Source organism: Phoenix dactylifera, chromosome 8, assembly GCF_051530095.1.
Source record: "Phoenix dactylifera cultivar Ajwa chromosome 8, Ajwa_hap1_PhDact_Kaust_v1.1, whole genome shotgun sequence".
Lineage (NCBI taxonomy): Eukaryota > Viridiplantae > Streptophyta > Magnoliopsida > Arecales > Arecaceae > Phoenix > Phoenix dactylifera.
This window is the reverse complement of record NC_143197.1, coordinates 640573-656386: the sequence shown is the minus strand read 5'-3', so window position 1 is coordinate 656386 and position 15814 is coordinate 640573. Positions and strand designations below refer to the sequence as shown.

At 37.9% G+C, this 15814-nt stretch overlaps 2 protein-coding genes across 4 annotated transcripts; one reads left to right on the top strand and one right to left on the bottom strand.

Moving 5' to 3' along the window:
• The first annotated feature begins 1161 nt into the window (after window positions 1–1161).
• Window positions 1162–1676, top strand: LOC103715700 (uncharacterized). The gene has a single exon (XM_008803427.6). The coding sequence runs from the start codon at window positions 1162–1164 to the stop codon at window positions 1534–1536; it is 375 nt and encodes a 124-aa protein (XP_008801649.1). The 3' UTR covers window positions 1537–1676.
• A 1423-nt stretch (window positions 1677–3099) lies between these two features.
• On the bottom strand, window positions 3100–14341 carry LOC103715675 (transcription initiation factor IIA large subunit-like). Of its 3 annotated transcripts, none has more exons than XM_039124089.3 (11): window positions 13867–14341; window positions 13554–13724; window positions 13249–13401; window positions 12965–13019; window positions 12788–12846; window positions 12353–12478; window positions 8855–8986; window positions 8718–8772; window positions 8422–8600; window positions 8250–8333; window positions 3100–3382 (listed from the first exon to the last, which is right to left on the bottom strand). In XM_039124089.3, exons 1-11 carry the CDS (start codon window positions 13981–13983, stop codon window positions 3359–3361), a joined length of 1155 nt encoding a protein of 384 aa, XP_038980017.2. In that variant the 5' UTR covers window positions 13984–14341; the 3' UTR covers window positions 3100–3358. The 3 variants fall into 3 exon arrangements, 2 of the variants coding, with proteins under 2 accessions (XP_038980017.2, XP_088558357.2); XM_088702231.2 differs by having other exon boundaries at window positions 8855–8980; XR_015967683.2 differs by lacking the exon at window positions 3100–3382 and adding an exon at window positions 6672–6812 and having other exon boundaries at window positions 6944–8333.
• Between the last annotated feature and the right edge of the window lie 1473 nt (window positions 14342–15814).

Below are 15814 nucleotides of genomic sequence, written 5' to 3'. Positions count from 1 at the left end.
TCTGCAGAATCCAAAAAGGTCACTGAAATCACAGAGTAGGGACCAGTCATCAAGTAGTAAGATATTTTCGCCTCTGCAAAAGAAGATGCATCTATTTCATTCATTCCAGAAGCCTCAGGATAAGTGGAATAAGCATAAATATAGCAGATGATGCATATCTTTTGCGAAGGAGTTCCGTACCCACCTAGAGTGGCAGATTTGAAAATTTCTACACCCAGTTAATTTATTATTTTTCATTTTTGCACTGTTACAATGTGGAATATGTGAAATATAAATTTAAGATAAATTTTTTAATTAGTCTTCAAAATATAGAAAATCTTTTGGCCATGGTCACAATATGGTAGATATAAGATGATACAACCTCTCCAATGAAGGAGATATGGAAGGGTATGATTTAATACTTGATATTTTCTAAAAGATCCTTGAAAAGAACACAAAAGTTCCTACAAAGTTATGGCATACCAATTGCCAATTACATGTACAGAATCTTCTTTACATTTTCCTTAATAAGCATAATATGAAAACCTATGAGAAATTATATTTGGCTTTCCAAAGCTTTTGCTTTTTACATACATACATACACACATACATATATGTACATACATACATATTTATGGTGTATTTATATGCAAAAAAGAAAAAAAATCCCAGAGATAAAAAGCAATGTATTGTAAGAAAATTTATTGCTCTACAATGAAATCCCTTATTGTACTTAACAGATATGGTTGTTCGGAAGAATAACCATTGCATGATTCCGTGTCACCTCAAGGAAATGGAATATTTTCCAAACATTCCTCTCTAACAGCCGTACGTAACAACATACTCCTCAACATCCAGCGACAGCTAATTATTTGCTTGATATTTTGTTTTCATTCGCCACCTTTCAATCTGCCCTTGCTTGCTTGCTGCAGTGGTTACCGTTGGCGCGCGTTTCCCGCGGTTTGACCTTTTCTCTTTAAAAACGGTTGCATCCATCTCCGATTACCTCACGTTTCAGAGCCATTTCCCCACAGCTCTCCTCTCCGCCTTTCATTTCCCACGCCCAAACGCCCTGCCCTCCCCCTCTCGTATAAAGCCAATCCGAACTCCTCCGAGTCTTTTTTTGCATCAAAATAAGAAGGCAAACAATCGTCCGTACGTTTCAGCAGACTTATTGTCGTCATGGAGATCAAAATCCCAAGAGGAGAATCCAATGCCAAGAAGCCCCCCACCCGGCTCCAGAAGCGCGCCCCTGCGTCCCTCCAGCTCGACCGCAGCATCAACGCCTTCGCCTGGGAGAAGGCCTATTCGTCTCCTACGCCAATTCCCCTGCTGTCGCCGCTCATTCTTTCCCCCACGCCGTTGTTCGAGGCTGATGTGGCCCCGGTCTCGGAGGCAGAGAAGAAAGACGGCGGCGAGTGCGAGGACGAGGAGAGGACGCCGATGCCGCCGCCCGGTGGATGGCGTCACCCGGCTTTGCCGATGGTGATGGTGGAGCCCGCGTCTCTGCTTCCCATGTTTCAGTTCCAATGCGCTCTGGTGCGCAACGTGCAATGACCGCATTATTCTGCTTCAGATTTTTGTGTAGTTGAACTCGATTCATCTCCCTTGTATTCATGGGTGGTATGCTGGGTAAGCAAACTCCACCGATTCAATGTGGCCATCGATTCGATGCTATAAAACAGAACAAAAATATTTTCAAAATAAATAGCTGTGGAAGTTTGGTGTGGACTTTCTCCTTGCGACCTGTTAAAGGAGGATGATAGCCATTTTTTTTCCTTTTTTTTATTTTATTTTATATTCCCTGTGTGGATTACATGAAGTTGTGTTCACGTCTGCCGTTTGATAATTATTAGCAGATTGCGGAAAGATAAATTTACAGAACAAATTTATCCAAAAGAGGAGATGAAGTTTTTTTTTTTTTTCACCATCAATGTAGTATCGGTATGCTGCCGTCAGTCCTTTTGACTTATTTATGAACAAAATGCTGGCCTGGTATGGATCCGGAGAACAATTTGATGAAAATATACAGAAAACTGAAGATGATTTATATGAATTTTTAAATGAAATTTGAGAGAGGTACTATAATTTAGGGACAGTATTTCGGAAGAAAAAAAAAATCTAAAAAATGCACATCTGAATGTTCACCTTGCACGGAAAGCACCAATTCGTAAGGTGACACACCGTGTCCAATATAACCTTGCATTTTCATAAAAATATTCATTAATAAGGAATCCAGTTTTTTGATTACTTTTGGAAATTCTCATGAAGCGCTGAATCAATTTGTTATGATGATCCTAACCAACTGCCTTCCTTCAGCATAGTGGTAGCCTGGTAGGCACCAGGCATCCTGGATGCCCACGCATAAATATCTAATCCATCAGGGTTGCATATTTAAACCATACTTGTGCAGTAGTAGCAGAGGAAAGGAATCCATGCTCTCTGACACCAAGTCTGCAACCAGCCACCCAATCTTGATGCGATTACTAGGGTGATGCTAGTTCAGAGTGTCTCAGAATTTAAATATATATTCTCGTTCTTATTCATATGATACAGATCCTGCATAGCATAATCAAACTTCAAACCGCATCTGAAATAAGCATGGAGAAAAGATAGTTTGACCTTTTAACAATCCAAGCTCCCTTTGATGAAAGATGCAGGATATTCATGAACGCAGTCACACAAGCTGCGGTGTACAAGCCTCCATATTCTCTTTCTTGTAATTTTAGAACCATCTCCCTTGTTTTTACCGCTATAACCTCGCACAATCAATGAAACAACACAAATCAAACACATCATGTACCAACCCTCAGCGACGATGGTTCAAGCCTGTCATTATTCTGATTGATGTCTACCTGGATTACAATCAAAAAGTACAGTTTGATGCCAGACATTGAGACAAATATAAACTACACCTTCAAACCTGTGGCATTTTGAAGGCAACATGAAATAGTCTTCTAGAACTCAAAATCATGATGGACCCCATTGATGCAGCCTCAGGCTGAAATACTTCCACTACTGATAGAGTAACTTACCATCAAATCATCCTTGAGAGACCATATTATACATAACTGGCAAAATAAACTGATCAAAGAGTTGCCTAGCATCAACAATATAAAATGCTCGGAACAAATAACTGATATAGTTGTTCTCATTGTTGCAGGAAAAACAAATTTACAGTGTCCAATTAATTTAGCATCTTTACAAAGAAAATCAACAACCCTGACAGTCCGTCTGATGAGAAATTTTCTTTTTACATTGTCTCCAAAGTATCAATTCCCATGCTCACCACATAACATAGCGCCAGCAAGGATAATACTCAACACAAGCACCTGTTGATCTGACGTCACTCCAACAAGAAACAGCTTGATAACAAAATTTAGAAGTCAAATTCCCCAGTAGCCTGCAATTAACAAATAAGTTCTCAAATAGTTTCTGGGCTCTCAGATAATCTCAAATATATTGATAATATATCCTGTCAAATGATAGCAACCAAGCTTCATGAAATGTAGGGGGAAAAGGCATGCCGGGAAACCAATTTCTACATGCAGATTTAGAACAGAATGAACATCAGAAAAAGATGTGGAAATGTTCTCATAAAGTACTCAGATGAAAGCCACTCATGAGTAAACTGGGTAATAGAAAAACTATTATAAAAAAGTGACAGAAAAAGGCTATATCAAGCAGCACCCAAAGCCATCAAATGCTTGGTATTGAAGAGTTTGAGTTTGTATGCCATGGATTAGACTGTAAAACTGCAATGTGGGTAGCCCTAAGATTTGTTTGATTGTCAGATGGTGATATTAATAAATTGTTGATTGCAAGTGTTTTAAGTTCCCTAAATTTATCAGAATACTGAAACCAACATCTGGCCTTGGATGTCATTGAATATGAACACGGTAGGCTATTTATTACAAGAGTGCATAATTTTGGAGTTCAGACTTAGCTTTGGAAATCTCCTTTTAAACTTGCAAACAGTTTTGAATTCTGTTTAAATAACAATGCTTTCAACGAACTGAAGACTTCCTGCAACAACCTGGCATTCTCTACACTTCATTTGCCTAACACTACTTTCCTGCATTTGTACATGGCACTTTCTAGCGAAATTTTCATGCCTTACGTGACATGTTTCACAGACAATGTTTCATGGTTTTACTCTCGCTTGATTTAATGCTCATAACCCTGGTTTTTTATCACATCAAAAGGTAAAACCAAAACAAAATCTGTCCTGCCATTTCATAGCTTGTCAAAGAAAAGAAAGCCCAAAAAAACAGACCGTAATTTCCTAGCCTGATGAAAGAACAAGCCAGAAAAAACTGACAAGGAGGGCAACGAAAGAAGGAGAGAGAGCGAGAGAGAGAGAGATCCAAAGAACTCCCTCCCTCCCCCCACACACCAAACTATTTTTTTTTTAAAAAAAAAAAAGAGTGGGAGGCTAGGACTACGGCATACCAATTCCGAAGCATCGGTCCTCTTCGTCACCTTCTTTGAAGCAGCCACGATCTCCAACTAATCTGATGGATACTGGTTTCCTCTCTCTCTCTCTCTCTCTGTGTGTGTGTGTGTGTGTGTGTGTGTGTGTGTCTGTCTGTTTTGTTCCTTTTCCCACCCATGATTGATTATTTCCAAGTATTTCATTCTTTTTTCTAACAATTCCACATCTTTAAAAATTATTATCCTTGATATCTTGCAGCCTCGTTTCTGCCATTGTTATTAGTATTATCTTTGATAATTTGATTATGAAATACCAAAATGCTAAAAGGATTTTCAATCAAGTGGTTTTCTTATGTTATTCATGAGTGATAGGATCCTGTCATATATGGAGTATACCATGCATGACAAGCCCATCTAGCAATTGATCGTAACTTCTACATATTCAAAACCAAATCTGAACATATTTTTTTATATGTAATAAAGTGTCTTGAATTGTTTGGAGATTGTTCCATTTCCAAAACCTCAATTTTCTAAGTACTTCCCCTTAAGGTGGTGTGTGGACATCCAAAACAACCAACATGCACATACGCAAACAACAAGAATTCCTCATCACCGGTCCAGTGGAAACAATTGGCAACTTGTTTAGTGGTATAGGAGGTTATGATGCCAGTTTGGTTTTACTTGGATGTAAGGACAATTAAGCTCTACATGTTTTTGTTTCCTTGGTGAAAAAGGGATTAGCTGCAAATTCTGAGGAAGTTTGATGGTCACAAACCAGGAGCACAGGTTAGGGATTAGCAAGCCATAATTATTAATGTCACTACCATATGACTGCTAGATGCCATGGCCTGGACCTCCACATCAGCTAATGCCCAAGAGACGGCAGTTTGCTTTTTGGCTTTCTAAGTAATGGGATTAGGGATAAGCACGGGAAAGTAGTCCATAGAAAGTATCTACTGTCAATGCAACTAGCTTAATTTGAGTCATAACACACACAAAGTTGGAAATATACTATAGGCACACATATATAATTCTTGTTTGGCTGAGTTTAAGAGATAACCTTGCACTCAAAGTGAAGTTTGTTACCAAGGTTTTTAGGCCTAACTCAGCATGACTTGGAATGTGATCAGAGTAAATAATATTGACGTTGAATGACAGTCAAAAATACCAAGCAATACACAAAAATGTCAATATGGAGGAGGATTCTCTGATAAATCTCCATCGGCTGTAATTAGGCGTATGTTTTGCTCCAGATAAAAGTTTGCAGACCTCTACATTTGCATGTTAAGCAAATGCCAAGACATGATTGAGCAACTTAAATGCCCAAAAGTATTCAAATTAAGAAATTATCCATGAAATTCTTTGAGCGCTAGTATCCTACATATTAAACTCATTCACGAAGATACCTTGTGCATAGACAAGGATCAGTGAATGCTGTGCCTTGTCTGCCAAAGTTTGCTTATAGCCAACATCGCAAACAGACCTAAGGAATTTAGCAACCATTAACATAAGGCTTTCTCTAGGTCATCAAGCGATCTGTTTAATTTGCAGGCTCTGATCTCCCCTTGTTTGGCAAGTTCTGTAAGTATCCATATACAATGAAGTCACATGGTTATGGTATGTTGCTCATCCCCAACTTGCACTTCTGCTTGTGGCAATTAAGCTACCTCTACATTTACAGCCAATCTGGCTTTTAACAATCAAAGAGAACACATAGAACTCGATTGTCATTTCATCTGAGAAGAAATTCAAGCATCATAACCTCTTAAGGGCCCTACCTCTCAACAATTATGTTTAGACCAGAAAATGATAAATTACTTTTATCAGTTCATGCACATGTTGGGAGTTCTTTATATTCATAGGCTACCCTAAAGGGTACTATTGAGAAAGTCGATTTTTTTCAGATTGCAATTATCTTCAAAAAGTTTCAGAACTGCCATTATATGTTCCAGACATTTTGAGATTTGAATTGAAATTTGTATAAGATATGACCAATTTATACATGGGTTGTGCTTATATGTCTTAGACTTCATATATGACAAGATCTCACTGCTCATGATAATCTGAATCTGTCTAACATGGGGACAATTTTGAGATAAAAGCGAACACAAAGTGTATATATGTGCTATCTAATAAACGAAAGAAGTGTAGAAGAAGATCCTTTTCATCACAAGTTTTTCTTCAAAAAATAACTCAGACAATATAAAAAAACAAACAAAAGTGGGTTGGCCAGAATATTAAAGAAAGGGAAGTTTTACCTACATAGCAGAACTGATGTTGCTATTATGATCGGAACAGCAAGTATGCCATGAACAACCACCATTATAAACTTATTTAAGAAAGGAGGTAAGGAAAGGGGGAACACGAAGTAACCTCAGTCAGCAACTTGGCATCAAAGACTGTGAGAAGGCAAAAAAATATTCAAGGCAAAGAGGAGTTAGGTGTGAGCAGAACTCTTTTTTCTTTTTCTTTTCTTTTTTTTGGGGGGGGAGGGGGGGGGGGGGGGGGGGTGGCGGGCTTGAGTTACTACCAACATTTCCCTCAAGTAAGAGGGGCACCACCAGTCTGAGACATGGAACCAGGTATGTCCAAGGCACGTTCCACCATTCCTCATGTCATGTTCACACGGAGGCATGGTAAAACCCTAAAATGTGATCTCCATGTGACACAACCAACATGCATCAACCAAAATAAGACAACAATAATTATTAAACTTGTGAAACACTTCTTAAAGGTTTTCTAGATGTCGCTGTTAACATTAACCAATATGCCCCCTTGGAACGTTCATCAAATAAAAGAGATCATATAATCTTCCATTTTGGACAGAAGAGTACTATTTGTTATTTAATAACATGATAGTGCTATGCTTAAATCATGATCTATCATAGATCTACATTGATCCAAACTAGCTGGTAAAAAAGTTATTGGTAATTTAAAGCATTGTCTTTTAGACAAGTGATCAGTTTTATATAACATTATCTTCCAGACAAGCGTATGAGTTTCAGATTTTACACATGCTATGTTGGATACCAGATGATAGTATCAATGCTAGATATCCACGTAACAAATTTTCAACCATAGTTCAGTGCAATAAAAATTTTAACAAAGGGCATCCTAAGTTTAGCAAAAAAGATTAGCATGGCGACTGACATATGACACATGAAATTTAATTCAGCTGTAGAAATATGGTCCAACAAACAATTAACTAATAGAATGACCAATCTACAAACATCTGGAGGCTAATAGTTCTCGCTAACCACAATGACATTATTTTTTAGACAAGAGCATGAGTTTTAGACTTTACAAGTACTATGTCAGAACCAGATAATTGCATCAATGCTAGATATCCATGCTAGATATCCAGGTACAAAGTTTTAAACATAGTTCAGTGCACTAAAATGCTAGCACAAAGCAGCTTAAATTTAAGGGGGGAAAGAGAGAGAAGTCAGCTTTGCAATGGCATATGACACATGAAATTTAATTCAGCTGTAGAAAGATAGCCTAGGCAACAATTAACTAATAAAATGACCATCTACAAAACTCTAGAAGTTAATAGTTATTGCTATCGGCAATAATATATCTCAGTAAAAGACATTTAAAATTTAAGGAATGTATCAAAATGAATTTACTGCCTCTCCAAAAGGGACAGGAGAAAACATCTGCAAGCAATCTTGAAAAGTTTACCAACTGAAAATTTAATAAAATGCATGGACAAACTACTATGGATATATGTTACAGGATTATACCCCTAAAAAAGCTAAAACAATCTTCTTGAGAGATTGTAGCTGACGGAAAAAATTATGACTAGTAAACTGTAGTATTTTGAAAGCACATACCTTATTGAAAAGAATATCCCTATTGTTGAGATGCATTATGCCATCCTTGAGTGTGCACTTCCATCTACTTTTTGTCCGCGTCACCTACTCAGAAAAAATTAAAGGGAATCATGAAGACAGCAAATACCTTGTCTCAACATGCCTTTCCTATGAGAAAAGGAATAGAAATTACCTTGTCAAACTGAGCTAAAACTAAATGTTGTGTGCTCGGCTCTTCTTCTCCATGCTCAAGGTCATCTAAATCTTCTTCATCATCATCATCTTCATTAAGAGGTGGCTCATCATCCTCTGCTGCTTCATTTTTAGCTGGTTTTGGTGTGCCAACGGCAGGGGTAGCAGCTCGCAGTTCAACTAAAGAAATCAGATAAAAACATAAAGGTCAGCCTGTAATAGAATTCTCCAAAGCATATTCTTGTCTCAAAATATTTCATGCTTAACATGTAATTCAGCATTTTACTAAAAAGGTACCTTGTTCTGCTGGAGTATTGTAGTCTTCAGTGGCAACTCCTTGGAAATGAAACAACTTCAACAAAAATAACACTAATGTCAATGCCAACACAATAAAAATAGTAAATTTTAGAATTAACCAAATGTTCAGTAAATACATCATCATATTCATCATGGACCCCATCCTGCTGAGGAAGCACTGGAGCTGTTTTTGTTTCTTTCTTAGATAGAATCTTAGTTGCAGTATCTCGAGCACATGCCGTCATTGATTTTTCAACTCCTGCCTGATTCTAAAGAATGAACAATCATGATCATAGGCACACATGATAAGAGCTAAAATATTACATTTAACAATAGAAAAATTTTACTTCCTTTTCCTTTCAACAAAGAAAAGAAAAGAAAAGAAAAGAAAAGAAATATTGTATTCCCAACTGAAACCATGAGAGCATCCAAATTTTAAAACTAGCATTTGTTTTGCTTGTGATAGTGGACAGTGCCCTCCGAGTCTATAAACACAATATTAAATTTATTGGACAAAATCATAAAGGTTTTGCACATATTCATTGGTTCACATTTTCTAGTAGATGGGCATGTTTTGTATCTCAAATATTTTTAATTTAGCATTGGCACAATAATCTTGCTGAAAAATATAAAATAAACCCTCTCAAAACGTTAAACCAAAGTGAAGTCAGCCTAACAGTTTACTAGATGGGTGGACATTAGATGTTGCACCTTTGAAAGTTGGCATTGGCATGATATTCTTGCTTATGGAATAGAATGAACTTCTAACTCATTCACTTCTTTTATCAATAGCCTCTCATATCTAATTGTAATTAGGAGAAGGAAAAAGATCACAAGTAAGAAATTACTATATATCCAACTCAATCTGAAGCATATCTGATTGTAATTAGGAGAGAAAAAAGATCATGAGTCAGAGATTACCATATATACAACTCTGCATGAAGCATATGAGAGGGGATACCAATTAATGACTTCATTATTAGGCCAGGTGCCCAGCAATATCTCTTTTATGGCACTACCAATGTTTTATAAAAATTGATCAAACAGAATGAATAGAAATATAAAAAATGCAGCATACATCCTCCAGTCAGAACCTTGTCTTGAGAACATAATTATGATCCGCACAGTAGAATGTAATTTACTAAAATCTGAATTTTGAAATATAAAAGTCAAAATTAGAATCCTGTTTTTGTAGACTATTAATCATTCATAACAAGGAAATGAAAACACAAAAAAAAAAAAATTTGTACTCTTAAATCAGTAAGTTTGAAGGCAATGTCAATTAAATAACCTATTACTGTCAACTGAGACTTGGGTGGAGAAGACATGATAGTTTATCTTATAACAAAAAATGCTAAATCCATTATGAAGGAAAAAAAATTAAGCAACAAGAACGAGAAGCTCAAAAGGAGAATTTTGTAAAGCTATGGAAGAGACGAAACTAGATGAAAAGACAATCACATTAAAAAAGAGAACAGCGGCACAAAGTTTGAAAGATCAATGAAGAAATTAGGGTTGGTCATCAATGTCAGATATCTTAAAATAGCATTCAATGAAGGACAAGAGACACCCATGGTTGATCCATCTTATGATGAAGTTGTTCTTAATGGCCTCAAGATATGCATCAAGAACCACGGAAATAAAGTAGTTTATAAGATGTCTTCTCCAATCAAGTCTGCTTTACCTAAGAAGATCCCTGCTTTTGAAGATTACCATATATGCATGTGTCGCAGGCATCACAAAACCTTGCTTGTCTTTTGGTATTAGTAACAAGCGCAGCAAGTCAACTTGAAAACTTTACCATATATTATATGGAGATGCATCACTATGCTTGCCAAACAGAACATGAAAAGACATTGTACAAAAGGAGAGTTTGCAAGGACATTAGATGAAATCCTTTTGTAGGAATAGTTAGCAGGAAGGATTCCAAACCCAACACTGAATACATATCAAAACGCTTGATAGTTACAATGATACTTTATAATGCAATAATTCAAGAATAATATATGCAAGTTAGTGGAAAAAAATTGAGCAGTGCCTCAAAGACAAACATGCAGTGTACATATGCAAGTTAGCACCATCCATTAAGAATGTCATTGGTCCTTGACACACCAATACAGTTCCAATAAGCACATCCAATGGCAGATAACTTTATAGAAAAACTTTATTATGAAGGGCAAACAACACAGAGCATAAACAATCAGTGCCTTATTCCAACTGAAATAATCTTTATGATGCATTTGGCGCAAGCTTTGGACCTTTTGTTTTTTATCATGTGGTCAAGGCAAATTGTGTTTAGGTATGTAGCTTTCTCCAAAGAGAAGAGAGAGAGGCAGGCAAAGATGGAGTGGGTAGGAGAGAAGAAGAAAAATAGTGTGAATTAATATTAAGAAAATTATAAAATGTCAGAAATGAAAGTAGGCATGAGTAGGGATTCAAGTACATGTAGTCATGTACATTTATCTAAAAGGGGGAGTGCATTTGTCAACTTAGACACATCTATGATATAAATTTTTATGAGTGTTCCTATATTTTAGGTTGTTGTGTTTGGATCTTGTGAAACGTGAGACTCAATCTGCTAATTTTTTGCAGTCTTTTTTTTTTATGAATTTGAGTCCAACATGATGGCATAACAAATCCAATTTTCTGGTCCAGCCCAAAATATGGTTGTATGTGGATCAGGTTATCAGTCCCCAGTGCCACCAAAATGTTACAGGCATTTAGCAATGATACAACAATGATGAAAACAACAAAGATCAAGCTACAGATTATGGCTATCAAAAAAATGTTTGATCAAAGATGGGGATGAAAAAATTTAGTGCAAGGGCACAAACATGATTGTTGAGCTAAAAAAGAACTGGAATAAAAATATCTAAAAGAAACATTTGTTGCTATGGAGTTGTAGGCCTGACCCCAATGATTATGCAACTACAATGTTCTGGTAGAAAAACATAACTAGGCTAAACATTACTAAAGTTAATAAATTAATGATGAAACTCTAGATAACTCTCAACACATAATGTTGTTGGGTTTCAATATATTCCTTTTTGCATTTAATTTATCATTAGATCATTCTAGTTGGCCCCATAAAGGACATGCTTTAAAGGGGCACTTCATAAATTTAGGATGTCTGACATCCACATGGCAATTATGAAGCATCTATACTTACAAATCCAAAATGTATGTAATAGATGTCATAGCTTTTATCAATTATGATATGACGACTGATAACAGTGCTCTCATGAACTTCGATATGCAATATTTTAAAAAAAATCAGTAGAAAAGTCAGTAACGGGACTCAAGGAATTAGTGGGCAAATAATTATAGACCAAATTGGTAAGTCAAAGCATGTTATTTGCTGTTGTGGGTGCAAATGATAATTATCCATATCATGTAGTGTTTACAGCCAACCATCAATACTCAAGTGTTTTGAGACATCATCAAACAACAAGGCACTTTCCAGACTCCTAAACAGTAAACATGATTAATTGACAGATTATGATACCTGAAATAACCTCATCTTAATAAGCCTGGGGGCATCGACAACAAATTAATCTCTAGTGCAATAAAAATGGGAAAAAAACAATCAAGCAGGCAATGATTTTGTTAGTTTGCAATTCAATAAAACAGAGTACCTTAGGAAGGATAAATTCTATCATCGCATCCCCACTTCCATCTTGTTGTGGCATATAACCTCCAGAAGTTAATTGAGAAGAATAATCATCCCTTTTGCGTTTTCCAGAGGACATCATGAAAAAGTCCTGAAAAACCAAATCAAAATTCTTAGCTCTAGATTCAACCATTGCATTTATATTGAAATGCAATGGAAATCAAGTTTCCTCAAAAAGACAAGTTTGTGTACCAAATTCTCAAAAAGGAAATCATATGGAGTATACTGCAATATATTGAAATGTTTCCTCAAGCAATAAACAACTGTCAAATAGGTATGCAGTAGTCTTTACACATAATTCCCTATGAAGAACAAGCATTTTCGAATATCTACAAATATATGTTTGCATGTGTGAACAATAAATTAACAACCAAAATGTCGGAATCAATAAGCAGTATACCTGGGTCATGGGTTGATTAGGAGCTCCTTTATCCACCTCATCACGCCCTTCCACATAAGCTGCAGGATGCAACACCACATAAACCACAATTCTATCCACTTGAGCATATAATATTACTTGGCTACCAAAATTACCCTCACGCACTCAAACAAATATTATCAAGTTCCCTGCACTTACCCACATTAACATCAACACCCAGAGGTCTTTGACTCATCCAAGGAGAAGGCGGTTGCTGCAAAATTTAGTGTCCAAATATCAGGAAGATCTCATTGCATTAGTACTATTTACCATGCAAACCTTTTGAAATACTCATACAGCAGTCATATATGTTCACGATAGCAAGCATGCCCCCACACTAACTAGATTAAATAATCATTATGATGATCATGATGTTGATGATGAAGGGGAATCTTGTTGAACAATTTATATAACTTAGATAGCTCATTCATATATTAGCATACCATGTATGGGCTAGGCCTTCCAGCTTTTAAATCAACACCATTTCTGATATCAGTTGTCGGAGATGGAGCATAATCAGAGGGGCCTGTAGGGATGTTGTACATCGACTGATCTGTCCCCGGCAACGGGGTTTGGATGGGAGTTTGCAGGGGAGTCTGCAAGCAAAGCCCAAAGAAAATGGAAAATGAAAAAGAAAAAAAGAAAAAGAAGAATCAAGAAAACAAGCCGAAGGTGATGCTACAAGAAGAGGGTTTCATAGAAATCGTTACTTCGCCGTCAAAATGCACAACGAAAGCAGAGAGCTCACCGGCGGAAAGAGCATCTCAGCCGTCGGGGTCTCGTACTCCTCCGTAGGCCCTTCATATGGTACATTCAGATCATGGACGGGGGTAATGGGTCCGGCAGCTTTCTGGGCAGGCGGCGGCCTCTCTATCGTCCCGCTGATGGCTCCGCACTGCATCATCTTCATCTCCCAGAGCTGGATTTATTTTCCCAAGAATCCGTTCGTAAGTCAAAGCATTTAAACCAAATCAAAGAAATAAAATCCAAACACCAAGAAATAGGGCGGATTAGAAAAATATAAATTTTCCCTGCGGAAAAGGGGGAGAAGAAGAAATTACCGCTTGGAGCTCGTTCAAGACGTTCTCTCCGACGCCGAAATTGATAAACTCATCGCGGACCTTGCTGACGACGTCGTCGACCACATGGATGTACACACTGGACACGTTGTTCGCCATCTCCGGCGATTAAGAACGGAACGGACGGGAAGGAGAGGCGGAGGAGAACCCGCCGGAGAGATCGGAGAGCGGAGGGGACGCGATTTGGGGCCGGATCGAGGGCAGGAGCATGGAGGATTGGGCGCTTTGGGGGGGAGTCTAGGGTTTCGAGCTCGGCGATCGGTACGGGGACAGGAGAGAGAAGAGAAGGGGGAGGAGGGGTATCGGACCAGAAAGCTGGGTATTAAGAGAAGAATATAAATAGGTTTGCATCCGTGAGGAGGCGTGGGGCCACGTGTCGAGATCTGCAGACTCCTGTAGGAGGCTCGGGAGTAGGCGGTCGTCCGGGACAAGCGAGCCCACGCCCGCACCATGCACCGCCTTAGCGGATGGAGACCCGAGGGTATATATAGCCGAAGCCTAAAGAAGTCGCGTAGGTGGGGAATCGCGCACCACTGATTGCTGAAAGAACCTGATCCATATGCGTTTCGGACCTCCGGGAGAGGATGGGATGGGCCTGCAACTAGTAGCGCTTTGGTCTGGATAAAATTAGCCCGTTATTCATAGTTGGTGCAAAAAGCCCAAGTCGACATGCCCGTGATAATATATTAGCACGCAAGAACTTGATAGCATATCCTTGACAGTTCATACCTTGCCTCTGCATACAATTACCCGCTATTACAATATTTAAAGTACAAGTGGGAGATGGATACACTCATAGACGTGTGATATTGTTTCGTATTAGTTGTCTTCCTTCTCATTGTAGGAATTTCTTTTAATAGTACTAGAACTTTGGCACATGTAAGGCACGTGGCTTAGCTCAATGGATGTTATAATTGGAGTAGAATAAGAAAAATATAATAAAATCAAAATAGATCATTATATCTTTAAAAAAAGGTATTCTTACCTTCTTAAAGGAGAATCTCGGATATTCTTACCTTCTTTAAAAAAGTATTCTTACCGCTTGTTCGGGAAAAAAAAAAAAAAGTAGTGTGTAGCCAAAGTTATGAGATAGTCTAATACTACTCTTACAAATATATTAGCATCCTACAGTGTAAAATTCGAAAGGTAAAAATAATGATAATTTAAAGATACTGAACGACAAGCGATATGGTAACCTCCCTCACATCTAGGTCACCATCTTTTTTGACAATTCCAGCAACTAGTACTCACTAGACCTGCTCAACGGGTAGGCCAAGCTAAGCCTAAGGTACTTCTTAATGTTTTTTAGACTTGGGTTTCATCCGATCCAACATTTGAGCTTATTTTCTAGGCTCACTACATATCAAACTTTGAGCTTTTAGACCAAGACACAAGCTTTGTTAAAAAAATCTCTCTTAAAAAATAGTGCTCTAGCTCTGGGGGGGTAGCTTTGGGGGGGCGGGGGGGGGGGGGGGTTAGAATGAGGGGCGGCCAGGGCATTGGGAGGAGGAAGAGGAGGCGGGGCATTGGGAGGAGGAAGAGGAGGCGGGGAGAGGGAAGGTGGGATGGAGGGGTGGTGAGGGCAATGGAAAGTTGGGGGAGAGAGACGAAAGGATGAAATAAGAAAGAAGATAAACTTTTTTATATTATATATTATATATTATATTATATATATATATATATATTATATTTAGATAGATATTTGACTTGGGGCGGTTGATGTAAATGCTAGTCCGGCTCGTTAAATGGGCAGAGTTAAATTTTAGGCCCAACCCAAACTGTTGCGCTTAAAAATCAAGCCTAGACCCATTTGAAATGGTCTGGGCTCAGATGGGTTGGGTGGGCCGCTCGATTTTTTAGCAAGTCTAGCGCTAGCTGTCCTTTACTACTTTCATTATCATAATGGCCATATTCTCTACTATCTATTAGA

Coding starts and splice junctions, on each gene's coding strand:
- LOC103715700 (XM_008803427.6), top strand. CDS start 1,162: ATGGAGATCAAAATCCCAAGAGGAGAATCCAATGCCAAGAAGCCCCCC.
- LOC103715675 (XM_039124089.3), bottom strand. CDS start 13,983: ATGGCGAACAACGTGTCCAGTGTGTACATCCATGTGGTCGACGACGTC. Junction 12,479..12,787: donor CTAATCAACCCATGACCCAG/GTATACTGCTTA, acceptor TTGGTTTTTCAG/GACTTTTTCATGATGTCCTC. Junction 8,987..12,352: donor TAGAATTTATCCTTCCTAAG/GTACTCTGTTTT, acceptor TTCATTCTTTAG/AATCAGGCAGGAGTTGAAAA.